At 34.8% G+C, this 27,874-nt stretch overlaps 1 protein-coding gene across 4 annotated transcripts in view; it reads right to left on the bottom strand.

Annotated features, from left to right (window-relative positions):
- Positions 1-10,055: 10,055 nt before the first annotated feature.
- Positions 10,056-27,874, bottom strand: part of LOC148951387 (uncharacterized) — a 93,744-nt gene continuing 75,925 nt past the window's right edge. For all 4 annotated transcript variants that reach the window (XM_089090836.1, XM_089090839.1, XM_089090838.1 and 1 more), the window contains exons 10-14: positions 27,625-27,861; positions 23,186-23,299; positions 16,344-16,516; positions 13,969-14,080; positions 10,056-10,239 (exon numbers count right to left, since the gene is read on the bottom strand). In XM_089090836.1, coding sequence (XP_088946962.1) covers positions 10,084-10,239; positions 13,969-14,080; positions 16,344-16,516; positions 23,186-23,299; positions 27,625-27,861 — 792 coding nt within the window. In that variant the 3' untranslated portion in view covers positions 10,056-10,083. The remainder of the gene's footprint in view (positions 10,240-13,968; positions 14,081-16,343; positions 16,517-23,185; positions 23,300-27,624; positions 27,862-27,874) is intronic.

Raw genomic sequence — 27,874 nt, forward strand, 5'->3', positions numbered from 1 at the left:
TCCGTAAATCTAGGGTTGATGTTCAGCAATTATAATTGTAGTTTACTAAATTTGTATAAAAGGATATAAGATGATGGGATATAAGGATATAAAGCAAAATTCAAACTGCTTTTAGCTTGTTTTTTTAGAAACTGTATGAATCACCGGGGTTCTCTATCGTTTCTTTGGGTTCTGCAATCATAACGCCTGGGAAAACCGTCAACACTAGTAGCATCCTCTTTGTTGGGATGTTCTGTAGCTCGAGGGATCAAAGTTAGCTATACTCCGTAAATCTAGGGTTGATGTTCAACAATCATAATTATAGTTTACTAAATATGTGTAAAAGGATATAAGATGATGAGATATAAGGATATAAAGCAAAATTCAAACTGCTTTTAGCTTGTTTTTTTTTAGAAACTGTATGAATCACCTGGGTTCTCTATCGTTTCTTTGTGTTCTGCAATCATAACGCCCGGGAAAACCGTCAACACTAGTAGCATCCTCTTTGTTGGGATGTTCTGTAGCTCGAGGGATCAAAGTTAGCTATACTCCGTAAATCTAGGGTTGATGTTCAACAATTATAATTATAGTTTACTAAATATGTATAAAAGGATATAAGATGATAGGATATAAGGATATAAAGCAAAATTCAAACTGCTTTTAGCTTGTTTTTTTTTAGAAACTGTATGAATCACCGGGGTTCTCTATCGTTTCTTTGGGTTCTACAATCATAACGCCCGGGAAAACTGTCAAAACTAGTAGCATCCGCTTTGTTGGGATCTTCTGTAGCTCGAGGGATCAAAGTTAGCTATACTCCGTAAATCTAGGGTTGATGTTCAACAATTATAATTATAGTTTACTAAATTTGTATAAAAGGATATAAGATGATGGGATATAAGGATATAAAGCAAAATTCAAACTGCTTTTAGCTTGTTTTTTTTTAGAAACTGTATGAATCACCGGGGTTCTCTATCGTTTCTTTGGGTTCTGCAATCATAACGCCTGGGAAAACCGTCAACACTAGTAGCATCCTATTTGTTGGGATGTTCTGTAGCTCGAGGGATCAAAGTTAGCTATACTCCGTAAATCTAGGGTTGATGTTCAACAATTATAATTATAGTTTACTAAATATGTATAAAAGGATATAAGATGATGAGATATAAGGATATAAAGCAAAATTCAAACTGCTTTTAGCTTGTTTTTTTTTAGAAACTGTATGAATCACCGGGGTTCTCTATCGTTTCTTTGGGTTCTGCAATCATAACGCCTGGGAAAACCGTCAACACTAGTAGCATCCTCTTTGTTGGGATGTTCTGTAGCTCGAGGGATCAAAGTCAGCTATACTCCGTAAATCTAGGGTTGATGTTCAACAATTATAATTATAGTTTACTAAATATGGATAAAAGGATATAAGATGATGAGATATAAGGATATAAAGCAAAATTCAAACTGCTTTTAGCTTGTTTTTTTTAGAAACTTTATGAATCACCGGGGTTCTCTATCGTTTCTTTGGGTTCTGCAATCATATTGCCTGAGAAAACCGTCAACACTAGTAGCATCCTCTTTGTTGGGATGTTCTGTAGCTCGAGGGATCAAAGTTAGCTATACTCCGTAAATCTAGGGTTGATGTTCAACAATTATAATTATAGTTTACTAAATATGTATAAAAGGATATAAGATGATGGGATATAAGGATATAAAGCAAAATTCAAGCTGCTTTTATCTTGTTTTTTTTAGAAACTGTATGAATCACCGGGGTTCTCTATCGTTTCTTTGAGTTCTGCTATCATAACGCCCGGGAAAACTGTCAACACTAGTAGCATCCTCTTTGTTGGGATGTTCTGTAGCTCGAGGGATCAAAGTTAGCTATACTCCGTAAATCTAGGGTTGATGTTCAACAATTATAATTATAGTTTACTAAATATGTATAAACGGATATAAGATGATGGGATATAAAGCAAAATTCAAACTGATTTAAGCTTGTTTTTTTTTAGAAACTGTATGAATCACCGGGGTTCTCTATCGTTTCTTTGGGTTCTGCAATCATAACGCCCGGGAAAACTGTCAACACTAGTAGCATCCTCTTTGTTGGGATGTTCTGTAGCTCGAGGGATCAAAGTTAGCTATACTCCGTAAATCTAGGGTTGATGTTCAACAATTATAATTATAGTTTACTAAATATGTATAAACGGATATAAGATGATGGGATATAAAGCAAAATTCAAAATGATTTAAGCTTGTTTTTTTTTTTTACAAACTGTTTGAATCACCGGGGTTCTCTATCGTTTCTTTGGATTCTGCAATCATAACGCCCGGGAAAACTGTCAACACTAGTAGCATCCTCTTTGTTGGGATGTTATGTAGCTCGAGGGATCAAAGTTAGCTATACTCCGTAAATCTAGGGTTGATGTTCAACAATTATAATTATAGTTTACTAAATATGTATAAAAGGATATAAGATGATGCGATATAAGGATATAAAGCAAAATTCAAACTGCTTTTAGCTTGTTTCTTTTTAGAAACTGTATGAATCATCGGGGTTCTCTATCGTTTCTTTGGGTTCTGCAATCATAACGCCCGGGAAAACCATCAACACTAGTAGCATCCTCTTTGTTGGGATGTTCTGTAGCTCGAGGGATCAAAGTTAGCTATACACCGTAATTCTAGGGTTGATGTTCAACAATTATAATTATAGTTTACTAAATATGTATAAAAGGATATAAGATGATGGGATATAAGGATATAAAGCAAAATTCAAACTGCTTTTAGCTTGTTTTTTTTTAGAAACTGTATGAATCACCGGGGTTCTCTATATCGTTTCTTTGGGTTCTGCAATCATAACACCCGGGAAAACCGTCAACACTAGTAGCATCCTCTATGTTGGGATGTTCTGTAGCTCGAGGGATCAAAGTTAGCTATACTCCGTAAATCTAGGGTTGATGTTCAACAATTATAATTATAATTTACTAAATATGTATAAAAGGATATAAGATGATGGAATATAAGGATATAAAGCAAAATTCAAACTGCCTTTAGCTTGTTTTTCTTTAGAAACTGTATGAATCACCGGGGTTCTCTATCGTTTCTTTGGGTTCTGCAATCATAACGCCCGGGAAAACCGTCAACACTAGTAGCATCCTATTTGTTGGGATGTTCTGTAGCTCGAGAGATCAAAGTTAGCTATACTCCGTAAATCTAGGGTTGATGTTCCACAATTATAATTATAGTTTACTAAATATGTATAAAAGGATATAAGATGATGGGATATAAGGATATAAAGCAAAATTCAAACTACTTTTAGCTTGTTTTTTTTTTAGAAACTGTATGAATCACCGGGGTTCTCTAACGTTTCTTTGGGTTCTGCAATCATAACGCCCGGGAAAACCGTCAACACTAGTAGCATCCTCTTTGTTGGGATGTTCTGTAACTCGAGGGATCAAAGTTAGCTATACTCCGTAAATCTAGGGTTGATGTTCAACAATTATAATTATAGTTTACTAAATATGTATAAAAGGATATAAGATGATGGGATATAAGGATATAAAGCAAAATTCAAACTGCTTTTAGCTTGTTTTTTTTAGAAACTGTATGAATCACCGGGGTTCTCTATCGTTTCTTTGGGTTCTGCAATCATAACACCTGGGAAAACCGTCAACACTAGTAGCATCCTCTTTGTTGGGATGTTCTGTAGCTCGAGGGATCAAAGTTAGCTATACTCCGTAAATATAGGGTTGATGGTCAAAAATTATAATTATAGTTTACCAAATATGTATAAAAGGATATAAGATGATGGGATATAAGGATATAAAGCAAAATTCAAACTGCTTTTAGCTTGTTTTTTTTTAGAAACTGTATGAATCACTGGGGTTCTCTATCGTTTCTTTGGGTTCTGCAATCATAAAGCCCGGGAAAACCGTCAACACTAGTAACATCCTCTTTGTTGGGATGTTCTGTAGCTCGAGGGATCAAAGTTAGCTATACTCCGTAAATCTAGGGTTGATGTTCAACAATTATAATTATAGTTTACTAAATATGTATAAAAGGATATAAGATGATGGGATATAAGGATATAAAGCAAAATTCAAACTGCTTTTAGCTTGTTTTTTTTAGAAACTGTATTAATCACCGGGGTTCTCTATCGTTTCTTTGGGTTCTGCAATCATAACGCCCGGGAAAACCGTCAACACTAGTAGCATCCTCTTTGTTGGGATGTTCTGTAGCTCGAGGGATCAAAGTTAGCTATGCTCCGTAAATCTAGGGTTGATGTTCAATAATTATAATTATAGTTCACTAAATATGTATAAAAGGATATAAGATGATGGGATATAAGGATATAAAGCAAAATTCAACCTGCTTTTAGCTTGTTTTTTTTTAGAAACTGTATGAATCACCGGGGTTCTTTATCGTTTCTTTGGGTTCTGCAATCATAACACCCGGGAAAACTGTCAACACTAGTAGCATCCTCTTTGTTGGGATGTTCTGTAGCTCGAGAGATCAAAGTTAGCTATACTCCGTAAATCTAGGGTTGATGTTCAACAATTATAATTATAGTTTACTAAATATTTATAAAAGGATATAAGATGATGGGATATAAGGATATAAAGCAAAATTCAAACTGCTTTTAGCTTGTTTTTTTTTTCTACAGTTTACTAAATATGTATAAAAGGATATAAGATGATGGGATATAAGGATATAAAGCAAAATTCAAACTGCTTTTAGCTTGTTTTTTTTTTCTACAAACTGTATGAATCGCCGGGGTTGTCTATCGTTTCTTTGGGTTCTGCAATCATAACGCCCGGGAAAACTGTCAACACTAGTAGCATCCTCTTTGTTGGGATGTTCTGTAGCTCGAGGGATCAAAGTTAGCTATACTCCGTAAATCTAGGGTTGATGTTCAACAATTATAATTATAGTTTACTAAATATGTATAAAAGGACTTGAGAAGATATGTGATCCCCGTCCTGCACTGGTATCTGGGATCATTGCTTTTCCTGAGGTGAAAATAATTTCAACGATTTGAAGAACATGATAATTGGAACTTGGAATGTTACGACGTTAAAAAATGACCATCGTATCGACATTTTGACTGACGAATTCAAACGATTCGAACTGGACTTCTTAGGAGTTGCAGAAACTCATATCCCGGGGGTAGGAAGTATGAAATTAGGTGATGTAGAATTTGTTTACTCAGGCTGGAAGGATGGGGTACATAGACAGGGAGTAGGGCTCTTGATGAATAAGGAAGCTGCTAAGTCTTGTTTAGGCTGGGAAGGTATTAATAATAGAATACTAATTGCTCATTTTATGACTAGAAAGTTCAAGGTATCAGTTATAGTAGTGTACGCCCCTGTAGAACCGACTGATGGAGATACTAGTGACTCAGATGAATTTTACTTACAGTTACAGGAGCAAATAGACAAGGTCCCAGGTAGAAATATGATGTTATTGATGGGAGATTTTAACGCCCAGGTTGGTAGAAATAAGGATAGATGGTATCCCAGCTTAGGTAAATTTGGTGTAGGAAAAGAAAACAGTAATGGATACAGACATTTGCAATTTTGTAGGTATAACAATCTAGTTATAACCAATACGGTGTTTGGTCATAAAATGGCTCATAAGTTAACATGGTATTCACGTGAGAGTAAGACAGCAAACCTTATTGATTATTTTATAGTAAACCGAAGACTATCAGGATCAATATAAGATACTAGGGTATATAGGAGTGCCGTTATTGATGTTAAAAGTAAAGATCACCATCTAGTAGTGTCAAGGGTTAATTTAAAGCTGAAATATCGGAAGGGTAATTTCCTCCGGGAAGTTATGATGTTAGTAGACTCCAGGATGAGAATTTGAGAGAAATTTTCCAGGAACAGTTGAATACTAAACTTGAGAGTTTAAAATTTGATAATGTGGAAGATGGTTGGAATAATTTTAGAAAAATAATTTGTGAAGTTGCTGAAGGTGTATTTGGGAAGAAAGCTAGAACTGCAGCTAAGAATATTAGTGAAAAAGCTTTAAGTTTAATTGAAAGGAGAAAGGACTTGTACAAGAATTATCTGAGTGAAAGATCACATGAAAACAAAAGAAATGTAAAGAAAGTGGAGAAAGCATTGAAATATGAACTAAGGAGGTGTGAAGTGGAGGCAATGGATAAAATTGCCGAGGATTTAGAAGATGCAGCTAGACGGCATAATAGTAAAATATTGTACTGGCACGTTAACAAATTGAGAGGTAGTAGTCAATCCGGACTTGTCCCAGTTAAAGATAGGAATGGGGTGGCAATTAGCGATAAGACAAAAGCTAAAGCAAGATGGGCCGAACATTTTGAGAATTTGCTTAACCGAGATAGAGTTGCAGGAAAAAATATAGAGGAAAATGAAAAAGTTTGTGATACCTTGGATGTGAAGGAAGATTTGTTTTGTGAGGAGGAATTAGAAACAGTACTAAAAGGATTAAAGAATAATAAGGCTCTAGGTGCTGATAGGGTAGTAAATGAGTTTCTTAAATATGGTGGCTCTGAGGTTAGAAATAAGTTATTGAAGATTATGAATATGATTTTCGAAAAAGGGGAAGTACCTAACGATTTTAGGAAAACCTTAATTAAGCCACTTTATAAGAAAGGTGATAAAAGTGAGTGTAGTAATTATCGAGGCACTAGTCTGGTCTCTGTAGGTAGCAAATTTCTTAGTAATATGATACTTTTTAGACTGAGAGATGCCGTAGACAAAGTTTTAAGAGAAGAGCAGTGCGGTTTTAGAAAAGGTAGAGGATGTGTTGACCAAATTTTCACTCTTAGGTTAATAATTGAGAAGTGCCTAAGTTTTCAAACACCTTTGGTCCTCAGTTTTATAGATTATGAGCAAGCGTTCGATTCTGTTGATAGAGGAGCTTTAGTAAAGGTTTTATCCTTGTATGGTATACCAGACAAATACATTAAAGTGATTAGTGCTATGTACGAGAATAACACTGCTGCGGTTAAGGTAGGAAATGAGGTTAGCAGCTGGTTTTGTATTAAATCAGCGAGTTAAGCAGGGTTGTGTTCTATCCCCCTTTCTATGGATTATTTTGATGGACTTTGTTTTAAGGAGCACAGGAAAGGCAATGGGAGACCACGGAATCAAATGGGGAGGAAAAAGTCTCCTGGACTTGGATTATGCTGATGATTTAAGCATCCTAGATGAAAGTGTGAGCCAAATGAATGAAGTTTTAGAGGTTTTGCGAGTTCAGGGTGGTAGTATTGGTTTGAAAATTAATGTTAGGAAGACTAAGTCACTAAGGCTAGGAATAAGTGAAGATGAAAAGGTGATGTTGGGTAATAAAAAGATTGATCAGGTGGGCAGTTTCACTTACCTTGGTAGTATTATCAGTAAAGATGGTGGGAGCAGTGAAGATGTTAAAAATAGAATAGCCAAGGCTCAGGGTGTTTTTTCACAGTTAAAAAAAGTCTGGAAGAATAGGAAGGTAAGTCTGCAAACCAAGATTAGAATCTTAGAAGCTACAGTGATGACAGTGGTCAAATATAGCTCTGAAGCATGGACGCTCCGGAAAGCGGATGAAGATTTGCTAGATGTTTTCCAGAGAAATTGCTTAAGGATTGTTCTGGGTACCCGGCTGACTGACCGTATTTCAAACAATAGGCTATACGAAAAATGTGGTTCAATACCGCTTTCTAGGTCTATAATAAAAGAAAGGTTGAGGTGGTTAGGGCATGTTGTGCGGATGAAGGATGACAGATTGCTGAAGATTGTTCTTTTCGGCCAACCATCTAGGGCTAAACGGAAAGCAGGTCGTCCCTGGCTGGGGTGGTAGGACGTCATAAAGAAAGATTTAAAGGAAATGGGAACTTCGTGGGTGGGTGTAAAAAGGGAGGCTTTGAATAGATTGGGGTGGAGGAGGAGCGTGCGTAGCTGTGTTGGCCTCAGGCGGCTTGGTGCTGCGTTGAGTTGTTAGTAGTAGTAGTAGTAGTATAAAAGGATATAAGGTGATGGGATATAAGGATATAAAGCAAAACTCAAACTACTTTTAGCTTATTTTTTTCTAGAAACTGTATGAATCACCGGGGTTCTCTATCGTTTCTTTGGGTTCTGCAATCATAACGCCCGGGAGAACCGTCAACACTAGTAGCATCCTATTTGTTGGGATGTTCTGTAGCTCGAGAGATCAAAGTTAGTTATACTCCGTAAATCTAGGGTTGATGTTCAACAATTATAATTATAGTTTACTAAATATGTATAAAAGGATATAAGATGATGGGATATAAGAAAAAAAAAAAAAAAAGATATAAGGATATAAAGCAAAATTCAAACTGCTTTTAGCTTGTTTTTTTCTAGAAACTGTATGAATCACCGGGGTTCTTTATCGTTTCTTTGGGTTCTGCAATCATTACGCCCGGGAAAACCGTCAACACTAGTAGCATCCTCTTTGTTGGGATGTTCTGTAGCTCGAGGGATCAAAGTTAGCTATACTCCGTAAATCAAGGGTTGATGTTCAACAATTATAATTATAGTTTACTAAATATGTATAAAAGGATATAAGATGATGGACCAAATAGCTAAAAAAAAATTATAATTTTTTTTTAGTATGTTTATTTTTTTTGAAACCATATGATTTACCGGCCCTCGATTTGTTTCTTGAGATCCTTGCAATTATTTTCCTTAGGAAAACTGTAAACACTGATGATACCGGCGTTACTATTGGAAGACAGAGTCAAGAACTTTGAGAAACTCGTGCATGAACTTGAGAGGGTATTACTAGAGTTTGATGCTAATTAGCTTGCCCTATACGAAATCCTATACAATTTATTTCGCAAGTATCACAGGTTTATCTTCATTTAAAATCCATCAGTTAGTAAGTCCCCTTAGTTAATCAAAGGACCATTATACCTGTTTCTTCTTCAAGAAAATCTGTATTTTAAGAATCATATCGGTTCGATCCAAATGAGAGTATTTAAGATTTCTGTTTATATACAGATGCGTATTCAAATTTTTCTAGAGTTACTTCTGAAAGTCCTATTTCAATGAGTAATTCCGTCGTATGTCTATTATTGGTTATATGGATGTCAACTTTATTTGCTTATTTGAAACCGCTTCCAAAGGATTAAGAAAAAGAAAGAAAAAGAAGCACTCCCTATTTTGTGCCTTATCAATCTGCTTATTATCTTTGGAACTCCAATAATATTCAAGTTGCTATCACTTCGACAGTAGATCAGCCATCATTTCAGTATAGCGTATTACAATCCACTATGACTAGCTGTATTTATGACATATATTTGAATTTCTTGTCTGCGAGTCTTATTGTATGCAATGTCCCGCACGTTTCGGAAAAAAATTTCACATGTTTAGTACTGAAAAAAAATTAGTGTTATGTTTGGGTATTTATGTGTGTCCTGGCTAAAAAGAGATAAAAAATACGTGATTCGTGAGCAAGACAAGGACATTAGCGATATAAAAGCGTTCATGATAACAAACGAGAAAACTGATAAATGTCAGTTGTTAAAAATTAAGTTGATACGTCAAAGTCTGCCCTTCGACGAGGGTTGTAATTTTATTTCAATTATATTTCCTTCATAAATGTTCCATATTCGGGTTCAATACAAACCAAGTCCTAAGGATAGAAACAAAAAACAAGGGAAGTAACATGGAACGACCAAAGAGTTTGCCTCTCTTCCTCATTCTCAAAATGAAAAATTACTAGGCCTTGAGTTACCCCTCAAATGTTAGGTTCAACAATTTTAGAAAAGCGAAAAAACAATAAAGGAAACGATTGTTACATAAGCTCATTTATTTTTTGTCTTTCTATCAGGGGTGATTCTATCGAATCAACGCTCTTGAAGAGTCGAAAATTGGCTCATTCAAACAGAGTAACAGCACCCATACAGTCCTTAAGAGACTTAATAGACGACTTAATAGAGACTTAAGACACTTAATAGATGTAATAGAATCAATATCTGAAATCTTGTGCCACGAAATAAACACCCAAATTTTTCAACTTTCAGTAAGAGATAAATACGATATAAAAGGGGTGCATGCAAGGACTACAATACATATAATCAAGGTCAAGAGAAATAGAAAAACAAGCCGATGGATTCATTTATTTTGGTTAGTTTCACACTTTACCACTGTATTTTCGATACTTTAAATATGTTTCGTATTCCATTTTGAACACTTCACGTGGACCTGAAGATAATGTGACCAGGAGCTGAGAAACAGCAGGTTTGTCCAGTATTGACATCAGACCGTAGACACCATGAGCTAGTTGTTCCTAAAAATAAACGCTATAAATAGAAAAGAGTTCAAAAATGAAAAAAACCTTTTCTTTTCATTTTTCGTCATCAAGAGCAAATGGAGTATGTGACGAAATTTCCAAGAAAGTGTTATCATCTTTGGCTTTGGCCCCCGTTCTGGCCAATGTATGGCTTAGGAATGATCCACGGAGAGGTCGCTTTAAAAATATATGAAGTACTAAACGCATCCACTTATCAAGTTCTTAATTGCAAAAGTTTGCTTGTCCAGACAGGGGCGGGTCAAGATTTTTTTTTTAGGAGGGAGGGGAGGGTGCAAAATAGGTTGGTCCGATAAACTTGCGTTAGGAGTAAGTTTAATTAACGGAAATTTGAGTTAATTAAGTAAATTATACTACTTTAGACTACGCTAGGGGACGCGCGCCCCCCTCGCCCCCTCTGGATCCGCTACTGTGTCCAGATAATCATAGTATTAGCTGGTAAACGACACTTGTTCAGATGATTAGCCTGGCAAAGCGTAACAGCTCCATGAACTAATTTTTCGCATATAGCACGAGTAATAGTAATTCAGCTTTGAATTTATTTTCTACAAAGGTTGCGGTCAGCCTTCTGAAAGACAAGAAGCCAACGTCCGAGAATGCTTACCGAACTTAAACTACACCAGGATAATTTTCACTGTTTTCAAAAAAAACAAGTGGAATACCAACTTCAGAGAAAAGGATAAAAATCCATACGCCGAAACAACTTTCAAGGTAATGAGAAATTTGACATACCCATTTGAGCTCTTAAACACATCCTATTTTTGTTCCGTTCTGCATTAAAAAAAAAAAAAAAAAAAAAAAAAAAAAAAAACAAAAAAAAAAAAAATGTATAAAACAAAACATGAAAATATATTAACAATAATTTTCGAAGTTTCCCTGTAAGTGATTTTTAGTTAGTTTTTCCTTGAAAAAAAAGGACCAGAATCATCCCAACAACAAGAACTCGCATGCCAAATGGCAAAGAGTAAAAGATAACCAACACTATTTTAAACAACAATAAAACAAGCTAGAGATTTAAAATCTATTTTCTCTTTCGCTCTTCTTTAAAGGCTCTCCATACTTTAGTGCATATAAAAATCGAAAGAATTTCTATAAAAAACATAATAATCACATTTATGTCTAATATTGATGTTCCGCAATACCACCTTTCTCCTTTATTTCATAATTTTGGCCCTTTCAGAAAAAAACGACATTATATTTGAGTCTGAAAATTGCCATACTACCGCTTTACAGCGTGAAAATTATGTAGATAGGAAAATTCGTTCCTTCCTCGCAACCCCTAATGCTTTCTATTCATGGTTTGCTGACTGAAATTAGAGACCCCTGAAGGTTCAAAGATTCGAGCAGAAGTAGGAGGAGGTTCAGAACACAAATTTTCTGTTGGAAAATCAGTTGGTACCGAGCGAGACATTCCAGTTTGATAGCCTTGAAGTAAGTTACGGATTTTTAATTGCTTCGCATTAAATGCTATGTATTGCTGCTGAAAAATTACAATAATAATATGTATACCAAGGGAACAAACTTCACTCGGTGATTACTGTCAGTTTAACAGGATTGTTTGAAATAAGATAATTGACTTTTCCGGTATGAAAAACCCTCATAGGTCACGAATTTCTGTAAAAATTTGTTTTGTCGGGGAAAAGTAACTTTGAATAACTATTTTTCATATAAATTGTATCAGAAATACCTAGACTTCCAATATCCTGATGGTTTAACTTTTTAAAGCGAATAAAATAAGATGAAATTAAAGTTGTTTTACAAAAGAGATGAAAAGCGCAGTCCCTTTTCACCAAAATGCTTGACCTCGAGGCACTAAATTTATTAAGTAAGTCTCTAAGCAAAAACAAATTGAAAAAGTTACCGTTGTCCACCTCTTACCTAGTAATCCGGAACAATAAAAATAAGGGTAAAGTGCCCTTGCTCTACCCCATAATTTAATTGAATAACTTCACAACACCCATTTAGATGTCTAATAGGAATGCAAAAAAAGAAGTCCTTGTTGAAGGAGATAGTTAAACATTTTTTGGCAACACTTGGTTTTATGGGGGAAAGGAGTGTCCGCACCTGTGTTGGCCTCAAGTGGTTCTGTCCAGCCACAAGTTCTCAGTAGTAGTACCAGTAATTTTCTGGGGACCCAGCACAGTTGAGTGAAGTTTCACTCGTTACTAGAACCTGCCATGCTCATTCAGACAAATTATTCTAAATTTTGTAGGTTTCTTTTCTGTCTTTCAGTTTGGACAGAAAACCACTAGTTTTCTATGAGAATAGTTTTTCATGCTTCCAATATTGTTTCAAAGTTCAATTTAAGGCATAGGACATGGCTTCAGGCATGCGATAAACTCTTGGGTGTGGCTCATGGACATTTGCCCCTCACCATTGTCTTATGCGATTTGTTGACTATGTTTTTCTCTTGTGTGGTTATTATTACTCTGCCTTCCCACTTTTGTATGTGAGGATTATAAATACAAAATTAAATAAGAAACAAATAACTTAAAAAATAGAAATGAGATTATATCTAACCGCTTTACCAAATGTCACTGAGATAAAACACCTACCTTGCTTAATAAAACTTGACAGTTTATAGTTCGAAGTTATTTTTAGTTGAAACGTTGGCGGTCATTTCTTATAAGATTGTCTTTTTAAGTTATTTGTAACTTATATTTTGCTATCAATGCAGCACGTTTACAAAATCAAAATTTGTATATTTCTATGGAATCTCTGAGAGTGACGCCTCATTTGTCGTTAAAAATTAGGATTGAAATGGCGAGAACCATTAAACGTGATGGAAAAAAAATACAATTTACACCCTTTTACTTTCTAAATCAAGTTAAAACAATTATCCCTTTTAGTTTAACTGTTTTTAAATGTTATTTATATAGAATATTGTTTTCAATATTATTTTTATATGTAAGCAGGTACGAGACTTCACCTGTGAGGAACAGCTACCATTCTCAATAAAAAAAGACTTAGTTCTGTAAGACAGAATTATGAAATTCATCTACGATATTGGTTATAGTTGCAAAGCACGAGCTGTTCAATGGCTAAAATTCTTTGTCTTAGAATAAACAATAGAAAATATACAAATATAGAGATTCAGGAAGATATAAAGACATATATCAGGAAGATATAAAGACGTATTTAGATTTACATATACCAAACATCTGGTGTATTAACTTCCCAAAATTCTTTGCGTTCACTTACGCGTTTGAAGATAGTGAATACACTTAATCACATTTCGGTATAGACTTTGTCCAAGTGGCTTATCAAAAAAAATGTTCAGTTGCTCTTTTTCATTTTCGGTATTACTAATTATTTTTAGGAATTATCTTAGGAGTGTATAATATTAATAATTAATTAACAGCTACGACCTGAAATAAAAAAAAACTCTGCAACAAATAGACTTAATTAATTTTGTTTATTTAGATGACCAATCTATAATATTTTTTTTTTAGCTGTTTGACATTTGAAAAAACGATTATAAGCTTATTCAGACTAAAAAAATACTGATTTTCAAGAGCACCCCCCTCTCTTGTAAACTGACGTCTTTAACCCATTTTAAGTGTGTGTTTCTTGTGCAAAAAAACTCGACCAACAAAATTTGGTGTTTTACACATGAAATCAGTTACAGAAAAAAAACTGAAAAATAAAGCAGAAAAGAAACGGAAGGACAGAAAAAAGCAGACCAGACAATAAAAAATAAGGTCTTACTCTTATTAGAGGATAGAGTGTGAATTTTTGAAAATGTTCCAGCATTTCCGCAATTATATAGGGAGCAACTCGTCGAAATCGATGCTTTTGATCAGCCATCACTTCTCCAATACTGAAAAATGTAAAAGATGTATAAAAAAGAACATAACTATTTTATTTTCTTCTTTCAACATTGTTTGGCTAATATCACACCAGTGCTAGGAGAGGGATCCAAATGATTCGCAAACGTGAGCAGAAGAAATATGTACAAGAAATCGATAAGTTATACACATCTTTACAACCAATATCATATCCATGTGTTCAGATAGTGTTGTTTTCAGTATAGGAAGCAGCTTTAAAGTCACAAGTATGACTGCTAAAAAATCAAGTAAGCCATGTAAGTCTAATGTCAACATCAGAACATATTAATATTTATGGCTCGTCAATTTGAGAACGTACTGCTTTTAATGAAAACACATAGTACCAAGTAGCCTCAGGGCAACAGAGTTACGCATCCTCCTCCTATAGGACACAGTGTTATTAGCTTCGCCCCTTATCCCCCTCACCCTCCTTCCACATGAAGCTCCTACTTGCTTAACAGGTTTTTTAAAGAAAAGCTCTTCTATTCTAGAACTTTCTGTCTTGTTTAGCCGCCAAGAACTACCGAAGAGCACCATTTTTGACAAACTTTCATCCTTAATCCAGAAAACGCGATCAAGCACTCTTAATCTGTCACTCGTTAAAGTCATTTGAGGTCAAACCACTTTTTTGTGAAGTCTTGTGAAGTCTATTATATATTACTGTATTACAAATTTTTTTGTACTTATATATTTTTTGTACTGTGTAGTATGTAGTCGTTGCAAAGAGGTGCCTACAGAAATCCACAGACAAATCCACTGGACAAACATCTAGCGTATTTACCTCAACTTTACCAAGCACCAGGGGTGATACAAAATATCTAGTTAAGTCATCTACTAAAAGTGCGAATATTCATGTGATTTTCCCCATTCTGGGGGGAGAAGGTTTAAAACCCAGATCTCCACTCCATCAAAATATTTTTCAATTAATTTGTTAAACAATATACTAGAGCTTTTATTAAGTGCTAACCTTCTAGAATTGGGGGATTCAGAAGACCCCATCAACCTTCCAATCGCCGATTTTGTTTTTTTGTTGTTGTTGCAGAGTTAATGTATAGTTTCGAGAGATACATGTTGACAGCTTAAAGTTGAAGAGCTCTGCCGCCTACTTGACTGCATTTGGTATTGATGACCTTGAGAACACAAGCCAAATAGTCCACGTAGGTATTTTCGGCGAATACTACTACTACTACTACTAACAACAACTCATCGCAGTACCAAGCCGCCCGGGGCCAATACAGCTACGCACGCTCCTCCTCCATCCCAATCTTTTCAAAACCTACCTTTTTACACCCTCCCACGAAGTTCCCATTTCGTTTAAAACTTTCTTTATGACGTCCTCCCACCCCAGACAGGGACGACCTGCTTTCCGTTTAGCCCTAGACGGTTGGTCGAAAAGAACAATCTTCGGCAATCTGTCATCCTTCATCCGCACAACGTGCCCTAGCCATCTCAACCTTTCTTTTATTATAGCCCTAGTGAGCGGCATTGAACCACATTTTTCGTACAGCCTATTGTTTGAATATATATATATATATATATATATATATATATATATATATATATATATATATATATATATATATATATATATGCACGGATGTGCACGGATGTACACATAGAAAATAAAAGCCCAGACCATACTATACCTTGCCTTGAAAGGTAGCAGGGGGTCCTCGAGAGTGCTTATGCCTACCCTATTACCTCAAACTTGGATCTTCTGGAATGGTAGCAATTGATTTTATAAAGACCCTGCATAAAGTGGGCATCTGTATTCAATAATAGGTTTAATTCAGGACACATATAGCAGGACAATAAAGCAGTCTTTTGTACCAAAGAATTAATCCCAGCCCTCTAGCCCAGGAGGTTTCAATAGGACCCTGAAAGAAACAAGAGGTAGCACATCATCCAGCGTCTCTTACTTCATAGCCACTCAAAATAAGAGTTTAGACGTAAAATAAAGATACCTCAGACAATTAAACTTAAGCGTACCTTTCAAAATCTATCAGTACTTAGTGTTGCAAATGGTAAGAAAAAAAAATCACAAAATAAATCCTCGAGGAAAAAATATTAGGTAAATTTAAATATTATACTCACCAATGTTCAATTATTTTAGAAAAGTTATTGGTATTTTAAATTGAACATGCTTTTAAATGTTCACAATCATTCTACTTCCATCAAAATACACGAATTGTTTAGGAATCAATGATGATTCCTAAACGAAATCATTCCTAAGACTTGAGCATAAAAACAACTAACTTTCCAAGCTTTTCTGCACATATGATGCCAGACTTCAATTCAGTGTCTGTAAGATTCTTTCCTTGGTGAAATCGGGAAACAGTGGTGGAGAGCAAGATATTAAAACATCGCAAAACGGAAGGCATTCGGTCTGCAGCAATTTCTTCATGTTTAGTCAAAAACCCATGAAGTATCTGAAAAACAAAAACTGAGCAAATATTCATTAGCGGTAAGTTAAATAGCCCTGGAAAGACAGAAATTTTCAAGCCCCCCTCCCCTACAAATTTTATTATATAGATAACATTAAAAATCCTGAGCTTTAAATCAGGCATAAATGAATGCCTCGAAACAATTACGTATAGCAGTATCCCCAGGATAAAACAGCCATTTTCAGGTTGAGGAGAGCAATCCTGCTATGATATCCCCAAAAAAGTAGGCTGGTTTGTGGATTGAGGTTCCCTTGCCTTCAGAGGTCTCTGGGGTTGCAAAATTATGTGTTCAATATAATGAAAAGCTTAGTAATTGTATACTTTTGATTGTCTATTTCTATTTTCGATTTCTATTACAAATTCGCTACTTTATTTTATATATATATATATATATATATATATATATATATATATATATATATATATATATATATATATATATAAATATATATATATATATATATATATATATATATATATATATATATATATATATATATATATATATATATATATATATATATATATATATATATATATATATATATATATATATATATATATATATATATATATATATATATATATATATATATATATATATATATATATATATATATATATATATATATATATATATATATATTTATTTATATATATATATATATATATATATATATATATATATATATATATATATATATATATATATATATATATATATATATGTATGATAACTATTGTAAATTTAATGGGTTTTTTTTCCTCAATAGATTCGTAAAAAAATACCCCCACCCTCCCCCTAGATTTCATTTATGGATACGTATAAGGCAGGCTTTGCCTGCCTTATTGGGTAAGGCTCAGGATGTACAAACAAAAATTGCACGGTAAGGGAATAAAGCATGGTGTTAGTTTTCGTATTATTAAAGCCTTGTTTCGTTTATATGTCTTGCTATAATTATACCCATTGGACTATCAAGAGGCTTATTCAAAGAGCTGATAGTGTTTTGCGTTGAAGCTTTTGTAAATTGTACTCATATCTATTTCCTGATGCAAGTTTTTCAACAGGGTACTTGCATGATATACGCCCTACCTAATGTTCTTCTAGAACGGAGAGCCTCAAGACGATCCCTCAGTAAACTCTACGACTCACCGCTGACTCAACTGTTTCTGTGAATGAAGTACCTGTATTTAATTTTTAGTGTTGAACATATTTTTCTTCTTTTTTGTTTCATTCTGTACTACGCTTTTTTTTCTCCATTTCTCCATTGTAAGCGGGCATAAATAAATATTTATATATATATATATATATGTTTCTCTGACGCTCAGCCCTAATGAAATATACGAAAGTAAGATACAAATATAATACTTTACAAACAAATTCGGGCTATATATTTGCACATTAGGGGGGAGGGGTAAAGCATAGCGGGCCTGCATGCCTATTGTGTTATGTACAATTATTCGGCATGTTATGTTGTAAGAATTGTTTTTTAACTTTACACTGTCCGAATACTTTACCCTTACCCCCTAATGTGCAAATATAGCCCAAATTAAATATTTTCCGTCTATTCTGTCACTTCTCTTTTTCTTGTCTCGTGCTAATCTGAAAAAACTAACGAAAAAAAAAACGGTTTTATAATGCGTCAATGAATGAACAACTTGAGCGGTAGGGCGTTTATCATACAAGTACTACCTTCAACAGTACCAAGGTTTTCTACAATCTTTTTTAGATTTAATAGCAGTATAACAACATTCTCTATTAACGTTTTGTGTTCAAACACAGGCGAAGTAAACGAAATAATTGTGCTAAATTGCATTAAACATGCTAAATAATTCAACGAATCTAAACTGATCAATACATTGAATTGTCCAGAGACGGCAGATTATAAATGCAGCTCTCACTCCCAGAGTCTTTGAAGAATCAACACTAAATTTCCCAATTTCTAAACATTCCCTTCATCACTCAATAGTTTCTTAGACCGCAAGATCTTTCTATATTTACAAATAAAATGAAAATATACAGATATACTTTTCAGAGGAAAAACTCATAATCCAGACAGTGAAAACAAACAAAAATTCCTGAATATTTCGGGTTCACGTCTAGAAGTTTGGTCAAAGGAAGAAAGGAAGAAAAACTAGACTGAATAGTTAAAACATACAGAAATAAATATATTAAACGTTATCTTTTTCGTTGATAAAGGCTTTCGGACATGAAGCCAAAATATTTAAGGCATTTTTAGTTTATTTTTCGCCATCTTGATTAAACATTTTGCCCGTCACTTACATATCTATGAATTTTCTCTTTATAAGCTCAACTCCAAAACTAAAAGTACAAAAGTCAGACTCTTGCTTCAAGATGTTACTTTTTAGCACTGATTATGACGTAGATTATGATTATGACGATTATGATTTATGATATATTATGATTATGACTATGATATAGTAGATTATGATTATGACATTTTAGATTATGATTATGACGATAATTAGTCATCATCAAGTATAAATCAGTCATTCCACAAGACAAATATCGAGGGAGGTGAAAACTCCAAAGCATTACAAATAAGAACTTAAAAATTACCAACATCTGAGTTTATTGGTTTTTGCTAGCTCGAATTCCGAACTGTGATTAGAGTTACACTTAACTCCTTTAGCAGAAATTTAGCACCGACTCCACTTTCGCACTCTTGTTTCACATTCGATCTGAAGCTACTAGTCGATATATCTGGTCTTTATCCCGAGGAGCAGCTTCAGCTTGATTATCAGTTTCTCATAGAATTTAGACCATATTTAGACCACAATTTCTGAGCATTGAAGCAGAGGAGTACCAATTTACAAATATGTGAAGGAGGGGAGCAAGGATTCTTCTTAATTTTCGTGAGGATACAAAAAATGTAAATAAAGTGTTTTTAAAAATAAAGTGTGTGGGGGTGGGGGTGAGGGAGGGTGGGGCGATTGCTCCCCTTCCCCACTGGCACCACTGTTGAAATACTATCATGGATTAGTCTATCGGACATGACTTACAAATGCCCATATAATTATTAGTAAATTTTAATTAGCGATAATTGGTTCACTATCAAATACTAGTAACCATTGAGGATGAAACACTATAAAAAACTACTAGTTATTTTTATCGATTATTAAAGTCAGAAATCAATTATTACAATTACTGTTACAAAATCAATTATTACCAATATCCTTTATATCAATTATTTATATCAATTAATCAATAAGATCAATTATTTCATTTAGAAAAATTATTAGAAAAATTATTCAAATATTCTGAGTTGCAAGGCACTACCAAAACAAGGTCTACATTACTGTGTCCATATTAAGCACCACTTTGTACACTAATTCCTGATAATTTCCACTCTCACCAATATAATCAGTAATCACAAAAGAAAACATGCAGAAAATCTTATGACATAATTTAGTAAAGAGGAAAAGAAGTCATAAAAAAAAAAAAAAAAAAAAAAAAATGTCTACAATACCAATCCAATATCGTACTTCAAAATTAAATTGTTACAATAGGAAGCTTGTTGCAATAGCAAATAAAAATGAAAGAGAAAAAGTTGTATTTCAGTAAACAATGCTACGCCAGCCCGTATCCAGCGGAGTTGGAGGTTTGACCCCCCCCCCCCCCCAATGTTTGTCCGACTTTTAAATTCGTAAAAATGTATAAAAACACATTTTTATGTGTTTTAAAGGTTATTTGTACCCCCCCCCTCCCAAAAAAAATCCTGGATACGCCCTTGATGCTATTTAAATATTATGTATTGCTTACTTCGTCAAAGTGTGTTTTGGAAAAACCCGTAACCGCAGTTTGCAATCCAAATACATGTTTCATATGAATGTTGCCAAATACCAGCCCCAAAAACCGAGCATTGAGTTTGGGCATAGGTGGGCACAAAAAGGAAAGCACTTTCAGAGAAATGAAAACAATTATCATCAGATCAATGTTGAAGCTTTGTTTCTGCAAACTTATCCGTGTAAATTAATCCTCCTGATATCCTCCTGATATTTATATCTTCAAATTTGCCTGATTTTTGAAAAAGGGAGGAAACTCCCCCTAAAAGTCAAAGAATCTTAATGAAAATCACGCCATCAGAATCAGCGTATCAGAAGACCATCCTGTAGAGGTTTCAAGCTCCTTTGTGCAAAAATGTGGAATTTTATATTTTTTGCAAGAAGAAAGATCACGAAAGCGTGTCTTTTTGGTATTTCCGTATTCATTTCCGATCGTATGGAACAAATGGTCCTCTAGCATCGGGAAAGGGCTTATTCAAACGGAAATTAAAAGTTCTAATGCCCTTTGTAAGTGACCAAAAAGAATGGAGGGCAACAGGCACCCCTTTTCCCTAAAAATCGTTGGATCAAAAATTTTGAGATAGCCATTTTGTTCAGCTTAGTTGAAAGGTCCGATAAATATACCTCTGGAGATAACATGACCCCCCCCCCATAGCCCCAGGATAAAGGTCTTTAAGCTATAAAATTTGACCATTGTTTACGTAGCTATAGTATTTGTTATTGGGAAGTGTGCATACATTTTTCGTGGGGGGGGGGGTAAATTTTCTGCTGAAGGGATCTTTCACGGGGAGAATTTTTGATGGTAAGGGAAGCTTCCAGGGGGCGGTGGTAAAGTTTTAGTAGAAATTTTACATTGGGGGGATTTGCCAGAATTCTAAATGAAATTCTTTTATTTGTCTTACTTTCTCTTTGCCAACTCAATTTTACGTGTGGAGATATTAAGGGTAATTGACCGGGGGTAAATATTTACCGGGATTTAATCGTCTAGATGATCTTTCCGTGGGGGGGGGGAGATTTTCCGTGGAGGTGGAACCAAATTTTCCGGCATCATTTAAAAAACGACCAGAAATTAGACAAAAAAACAAGTTCTTTCAACTGAATGTAAGGAGCAACATTAAAACATAAAACTAACAGGAATTATTACGTATATGAGGAGAGCTGCCACCTCCTCAACACCTCGCTCTTTATGCTGAAGCTTGAATTGTGTCCTGATTCTTTAATAGACTCCTGAAACACAACGGTCGATTAATTAGAACAATATGAAGTTTTTTTTTTAAGTACTAAAAACAATAGCGTGAAGGGCGAGATATTTAGGAGGGGGTAGCCCCTCTCATATATGTAATAATTTCTGTTCGTTTTAATTTGTAATGTTGGTCCTTACTTTCAGTTGAAAAAACTTTTTATTTAATCTATATTAAGACTGCACAATTTCCTACGGTTATTAAACATCCATCAAAAGGTTCACCGTGAAAACTGAACAAAAGTGGTGATTTTTTTTAACTATTTGAAATTGTTTCAATTATATGTAGTTTAAGTTTCAAATGGAATTCATATACATATTATAAAATAAAAATAACACAAAAACTAGTATGTCAAGGGAATCAATGCGCAATGACGACTTCAGAAATTGTTTCTTAGTTCATTTTTGGATGTAAAAGAGTGCATATACCCTTGCTTACTTTTCATGGCATTATACGTTTAAAATATATTAAACATCGAAATCAAATATTTTTGAAAAGAGAGCTGGAACTTCTATTTCGGAATCAGGATTTATGGTGTTGTTTCCAAAAAAATTATAAAAGATGCGGCAATTTTGCTTAATTTTTCGAAGAGATGAAATTCTAGTTAGTATTTTTTGCAAAATAGGAGCTATAGACGGTTGATTACTACTACTACTAACAACTCACCGCAGCACCAAGCCACCTGAGGCCAACACAGCTACGCAAGCTCCTCCTCCACCCCAATCTATTCAAAGCCTCCCTTTTTACACCCGCCCACGAAGTTCCTATTTCCTTTAAATCTTTCTTTATGACGTCCTCCCACCCCAGACGGGGACAACCTGCTTTCCGTTTAGCCCTAGACGGTTGGCTGAAAAGAACAATCTCCGGCAATCTGTCATCCTTCATCCGCACTACGTGCCCTAGCCACCTCAACCTTTTTTTCATTATAGCCCTAGAGAGCGGTATTGAACCACATTTTTCGTATAGTCTATTGTTTGAAATATGGTCAGTCAGCCGGGTACCCAGAACAATCCTCAAGCAATTTCTCTGGAAAACATCTAGCAAATCTTCATCCGCTTTTCGGAGCGCCCATGCTTCAGAGCCATATGTGACCACTGCCATCACTGTAGCTTCTAATATTCTAATCTTGGTTTGCAGACTTATCTTCCTATTCTTCCAAACTTTGTTTAACTGTGAAAAAACACCCTGAGCCTTGGCTATTCTACTTTTGACATCTTCACTGCTCCTACAATCTTTACTAATAATACTACCAAGGTAAGTGTAGCTGCCCACCTGATCAATCTTTTCGTTACCCAACGTCACCTTTTCATCTTCACTTATTCCTAGCTACGAAAGCAATGGTGTTTTGCTCCGTAATACAATAAACTGACGATACCTTCACTGTCTTACGGTTTAAAGCTATAAACTTTATATTCTCCATCATTTTCCCCAAACATCATCATTTTTTTTGTGATTCTCATATCTAGTTTTCCTCATTATTCTTCTGCTTTTCGTTTTTTTCATGACCAGGTCTTTAACAGTCACTTCTTTTTTATATACAATTAGTTTTTCTTAGTCAAAGAGTAAAACCATAAAATCACAAAACAGACAAAGAGCCAGTACTTACTTTGAATGAAGGTAGAAAGATTGAGAAAAATTCAGGAACAGTGTCACACATCTTGAATGGTGCCTTTATTATAGCCTCCAAACATAAGCTTAGCTCAAAGGGGCTTAAAAACACCTAAAAAATAAATAAGATCATAAAGCAATTTGGGATGAAATCGGCTAAAACACGTGGTGGGTATTAATGCAGAAGGAAAAGAAAAACAGCAAGGGCATTAAAAATAAAGCATTACTTTCCTTTTTGCACGAAAAACTTTGTCACTTGACAAAAAAGAAGAAAAACAGATCATCTGGTTTATGTTATGAGCATACAATTTACGTTGAAACAATCATAACTTCTTCCTCATCTAGTTACTGAAAGTTTATTGCTTCAGAACCCCTCTCCTGTTTGATGTAGTATACAATCTACTATATGGGCTATTCAGACCTGTAAGACCCCCTGTACTTTAACAGTACCTAATCTAAGACAAATATCTTGATTAAAATTTATGTCTTCTAAATGCGAACAAAATGTTACTAGTTTTGAGGACAATGTCGGCCTAGAATATAATAGACTATAGACTCCACAGAAGGAAAAACATTTATAGAATAAAAGTAGTACCATTTTTTCATTCTTTTAGGCTTTTTGTGTATAACATTTGTGTTTCTTAAAAGGCAACACTCTCCTTAGATATGACATTTATGTATTTCATACACGTTAAAGCAATGAAACTTGCAACAAGAGGACAATATATTTATACCACTGTGTTTAGCAATTCAATTCAACAAGCCAGAACTATAATAGCTGTTGCACTTTTTCTTGGAGAATGATCCCAGCTCGCTTAAAAATTATAAGAACTTTCCTTTTTTAACGATTCTCAACCAATTTTCAACGTATTCCTCAAACTAAAATAAAGCAAAGCAAATTTAAGAAGTGCAGTAAGGTCGAGATAGATGGACGAAGTTGAATAATAAAGTATAGTATAGTATAGATAGATTCACACGAAAGCCCTATTCGGCCATTGTGACATAAAAAAAAAAACAAGCAAAAATGAAAAAAAAATAATAAAACAACAACACGTAAACTGAAAAAACACTAAAACTGATTATTCAAAAAATCATCACGATGCCTCATATCTACCCGGACGAACTTTCCAATATTATTTTTATCTAATTAATATCTACTTTTCAAAATTTCTAAAGTCCAATCTCTCCTTCCGACCTCCCTACCAAATTTTCCAGGCGGAATTCCCTCAATTCCTTACAAGCCCCTAAAAAAACGATACAAAGACTCATCCATCTCTCCACACATAGGGCAACTGTAAGGACCAACCCTCAATCTAGCCCTCCCTAAATATTTCCTTCGTTCTCCAAGAGGCATAAATTCCCCCATAGATCCATTGCCCAATTCAAATTTTCCGGACTTAATCCATTTTTAGATAAATTTCTTGGCCCCAGTTCTCCTTGACCTCCGCATATAGCCCCAGGGACGGCTAGGCGGCCTTATCACCTTGCCAAACATGAACTTCCTGAGACTCTAACCTAGTAGCAACTAACCTAGATACAGTCCCTACCGTCCCTCCAACCCCCTTTCCCTCATTTCCAACAATTACCTTGCCCTGTACAATCTAATACATTCTTCACCTGATTTTGCCATAAGTCCTTAATCCTATCCTGAAGCATCATTACAAAAAAAATTGACACAAAAAATACCCGAGGGGCCATGGTCACAAAAAAAATACAAATACAATTAACAACATATAAATACAATTAGAGAATCTAATTTAAACTTCCGATAAAAAAGATTAAAGCACAGAAAACCATTCAAAAACACTAATACAAACAAACAAACAAAGTCATCACGGAACACCCTCACAATGGGCTATACCCCCACAAATGAACCGCGACAGATTCTTAGCACTAATAAAACACCCATTTCCAAAACAAATGCTTCCATCCAAAGCTCATTCCCCTCATTCAATCAAAAAATTCCTTTCTCAAAACCCTTAACACTTCATACTTCCCCAGAAAATGCAGCAAAATTTTCCTCAGCTATAGAATTATAACCAAATTGCTGTCGTACGTGGAAGGATAAGAACTGTAGGAGTGCAGAAATTTACCATATTAAAAACTTGCAAAGAAATCGTAAACCTTAACAAAAAGGCAAACATTGATTTTAACCTATGAACTGCTCTTCAAGCGAGACTTTACATAGAGGATTGGTGATAAAACCTCGCTCAAAAAGCAATATTTAACTTCTCCCTAATACTCCCAACAATTCACTAAATGAAATTTGAAGCAAAAAAAACATTTACCGTCATATTCTCTTCATAAGTCTACATGACCGAGAATGCAGACAGAGATAGAAAACGCAAATGAAAAAACCTACAGCAAAAAAGAATGGCAAACTTCTGCCCGCTACTCATTACCCATCGTTAGCCACGCCAGAATGAGCACCTATGCAAAATGAATTTTACCAACATACGTTTCCAATATGACCAAGAAACATCCACCCCACGGGGGGGGGGGAGGAGAAATAAAAAGGAAAGAAGAAAAAAACTCAGAAGTCAAAATGATTTTACTTCCTTGTTTAGTGTACTAAAGGAGTGATACTCTTTTAGCTGATTCAGACAGAATATTACAGAAAGCGTGACTGGCAGGCAGAGAGTTGAAGTCCAATCTGACAAGGCAAATGGGAATAGAAATACTGCCTGAATTGCGAATTTGATATGATCGATCAGATTGATAGTTGATTGATTAGAGACAAGAGAGGAGCGAGCTCTGAGGATCTCGGTAAAGTTGAAATAAACTGAAAGACACACATGAGAGAAGATAAAGCAACCTCAAAGCAAGCATTGGCTAAGTAGCAGTAATATTTCCTTCAAAATAATTTTTCTCGTATTATTAAGTATCCTGAAGAGGGGTATCCAATAGGAAGAAAAACTATGCGTCCATATAGTAGGCCAATAAGAGTTAAGTTAAGTTAATATTTATTTATTTAACCAATTCGAACTTTGGCTACTTTTCAACACAGTTCTTGAAAACATCCACATGGCATTTAAATGTCATTAAAATGTCATTTATATGACATTTTAATATCATGTGTTCTAATTTATGTGCGCCTCTGGTCGAAAATACTTTGGATTGTTCTCGAAGCTACTATTGTACCTGATTTTTAGCTTCTTCATTGGGTCAAAAATATTTCTGGGAAGTCTGTTTAAGCAGTCCAAACAATGAAAGTCTGATGGGCAAGAAGTGATGGAAGTCTGATGGATGACAGTATGGGTGATTTAGAGGGATCTCCCAGTCCATATTTTGGACTGTTTCATGATTTAGCAGAGCCACTTGTGGGTGCGCGTTGACAAGAAGAAAATAACTCCATTAGTTAAGAGTCCAAGACGTTTTATCCCAAATGGCAGGTTTAAGTCATGCTTACCGTATACTGACAAGTAACAGAAGTTTATCTATTGTGATCAAAAAGCCATCAACAACCAGTACTACAGTCACATACTCACAAGAAAAATAAGCCCTGCCATTCGAACAAATCGTCGTGGATTCTTGGCTATGGTTTTGACTTTTCTTCAAGACAACGTGGGCACGCATGTGACACTGCTAATTAAAGCAACAAGTCACAAAGTGGGGTGGGAGACGCTTCCAAATCACTCCTAATACCCTGACCTTGCCCATCAGACTTTCATTTGTATGGACGCCTTAAAGAGGATATACACAGAAATTTTTTTACCCAATCAGAAAGCTAAAAATCAGATATAAAAGATGCTTTGAGATCAAAACAACGAATTTGATGCTAGAGATATTAACAATTAAAACAACGACAGGAAAAACGCAAAAATGTTGCAGGGGACTGCATTGAAAAGTGGCCAAAATTTGAAGTGATTAAATAAATCATTTCTGAGCTACAACGGTTTGTCTCGTTAGTTAATGAATGTCCCTCGTAATTGCAACTATTCGATTACATAAACTACGGCGTTCCACGGTTTTATTAAACAAAATGATTTTCCAGTTGTACAATCCGATTGGCAGAAACTACACAACAAACACCTATTTTCTGTCGTGCAGAGTCCTCTAAGAATTCTTTGGGAATGCTCATTGACCAAGAATAAGCTTTTTTAAGTTTCTTTGTAATGGATACAATCACAAAACTTTGGAGAAAATTTCACCAAATGAACAGGCAAAAGTTTTCAGAAACACGCACAGTTGTGCTAATTTGTATATCAAAATTCTTAATATATACTTGCAGCAGTATATATCATCAATAATTATCATTCGATAACTAATAAACGATCATATTATTAATAATAGCATTTTGTATTTGTTACTTTTAAAAAATTAGAAGATATTAATAATTTAATTTCTGTAGGTATTTGTACCATTGTATACACACTAAGTCTCTTTGATCGTAGTCATCCTGCAAGGGGGGAAAATCTCAAATTTGAATGTAGTTACCGTCTGTGCGCCAATAAGAGCACGGTAGCTACCGAGAATTATTAGGGATGACTGTAAAACTTCTTGTTTTTCTTCCCAAGTTGCACTGCAAGTAGAAATCAAGGAGAAACACTTTTGCAGCGCATCACGTCGCACCTCTGCTCTTGGTCCAGGCGCTATACGAGCTTGCATTATTTGACACAGGAAGTGGTTATACTTCTTAAACTGAGAAATGCTCCGCGATTCAACAGCATTACGCTAAAATAGTACA

The sequence above is a fragment of the Artemia sp. Qi Xiang Cuo genome, chromosome 6, assembly GCF_049724085.1.
Source record: "Artemia sp. Qi Xiang Cuo chromosome 6, ASM4972408v1, whole genome shotgun sequence".
Lineage (NCBI taxonomy): Eukaryota > Metazoa > Arthropoda > Branchiopoda > Anostraca > Artemiidae > Artemia > Artemia sp. Qi Xiang Cuo.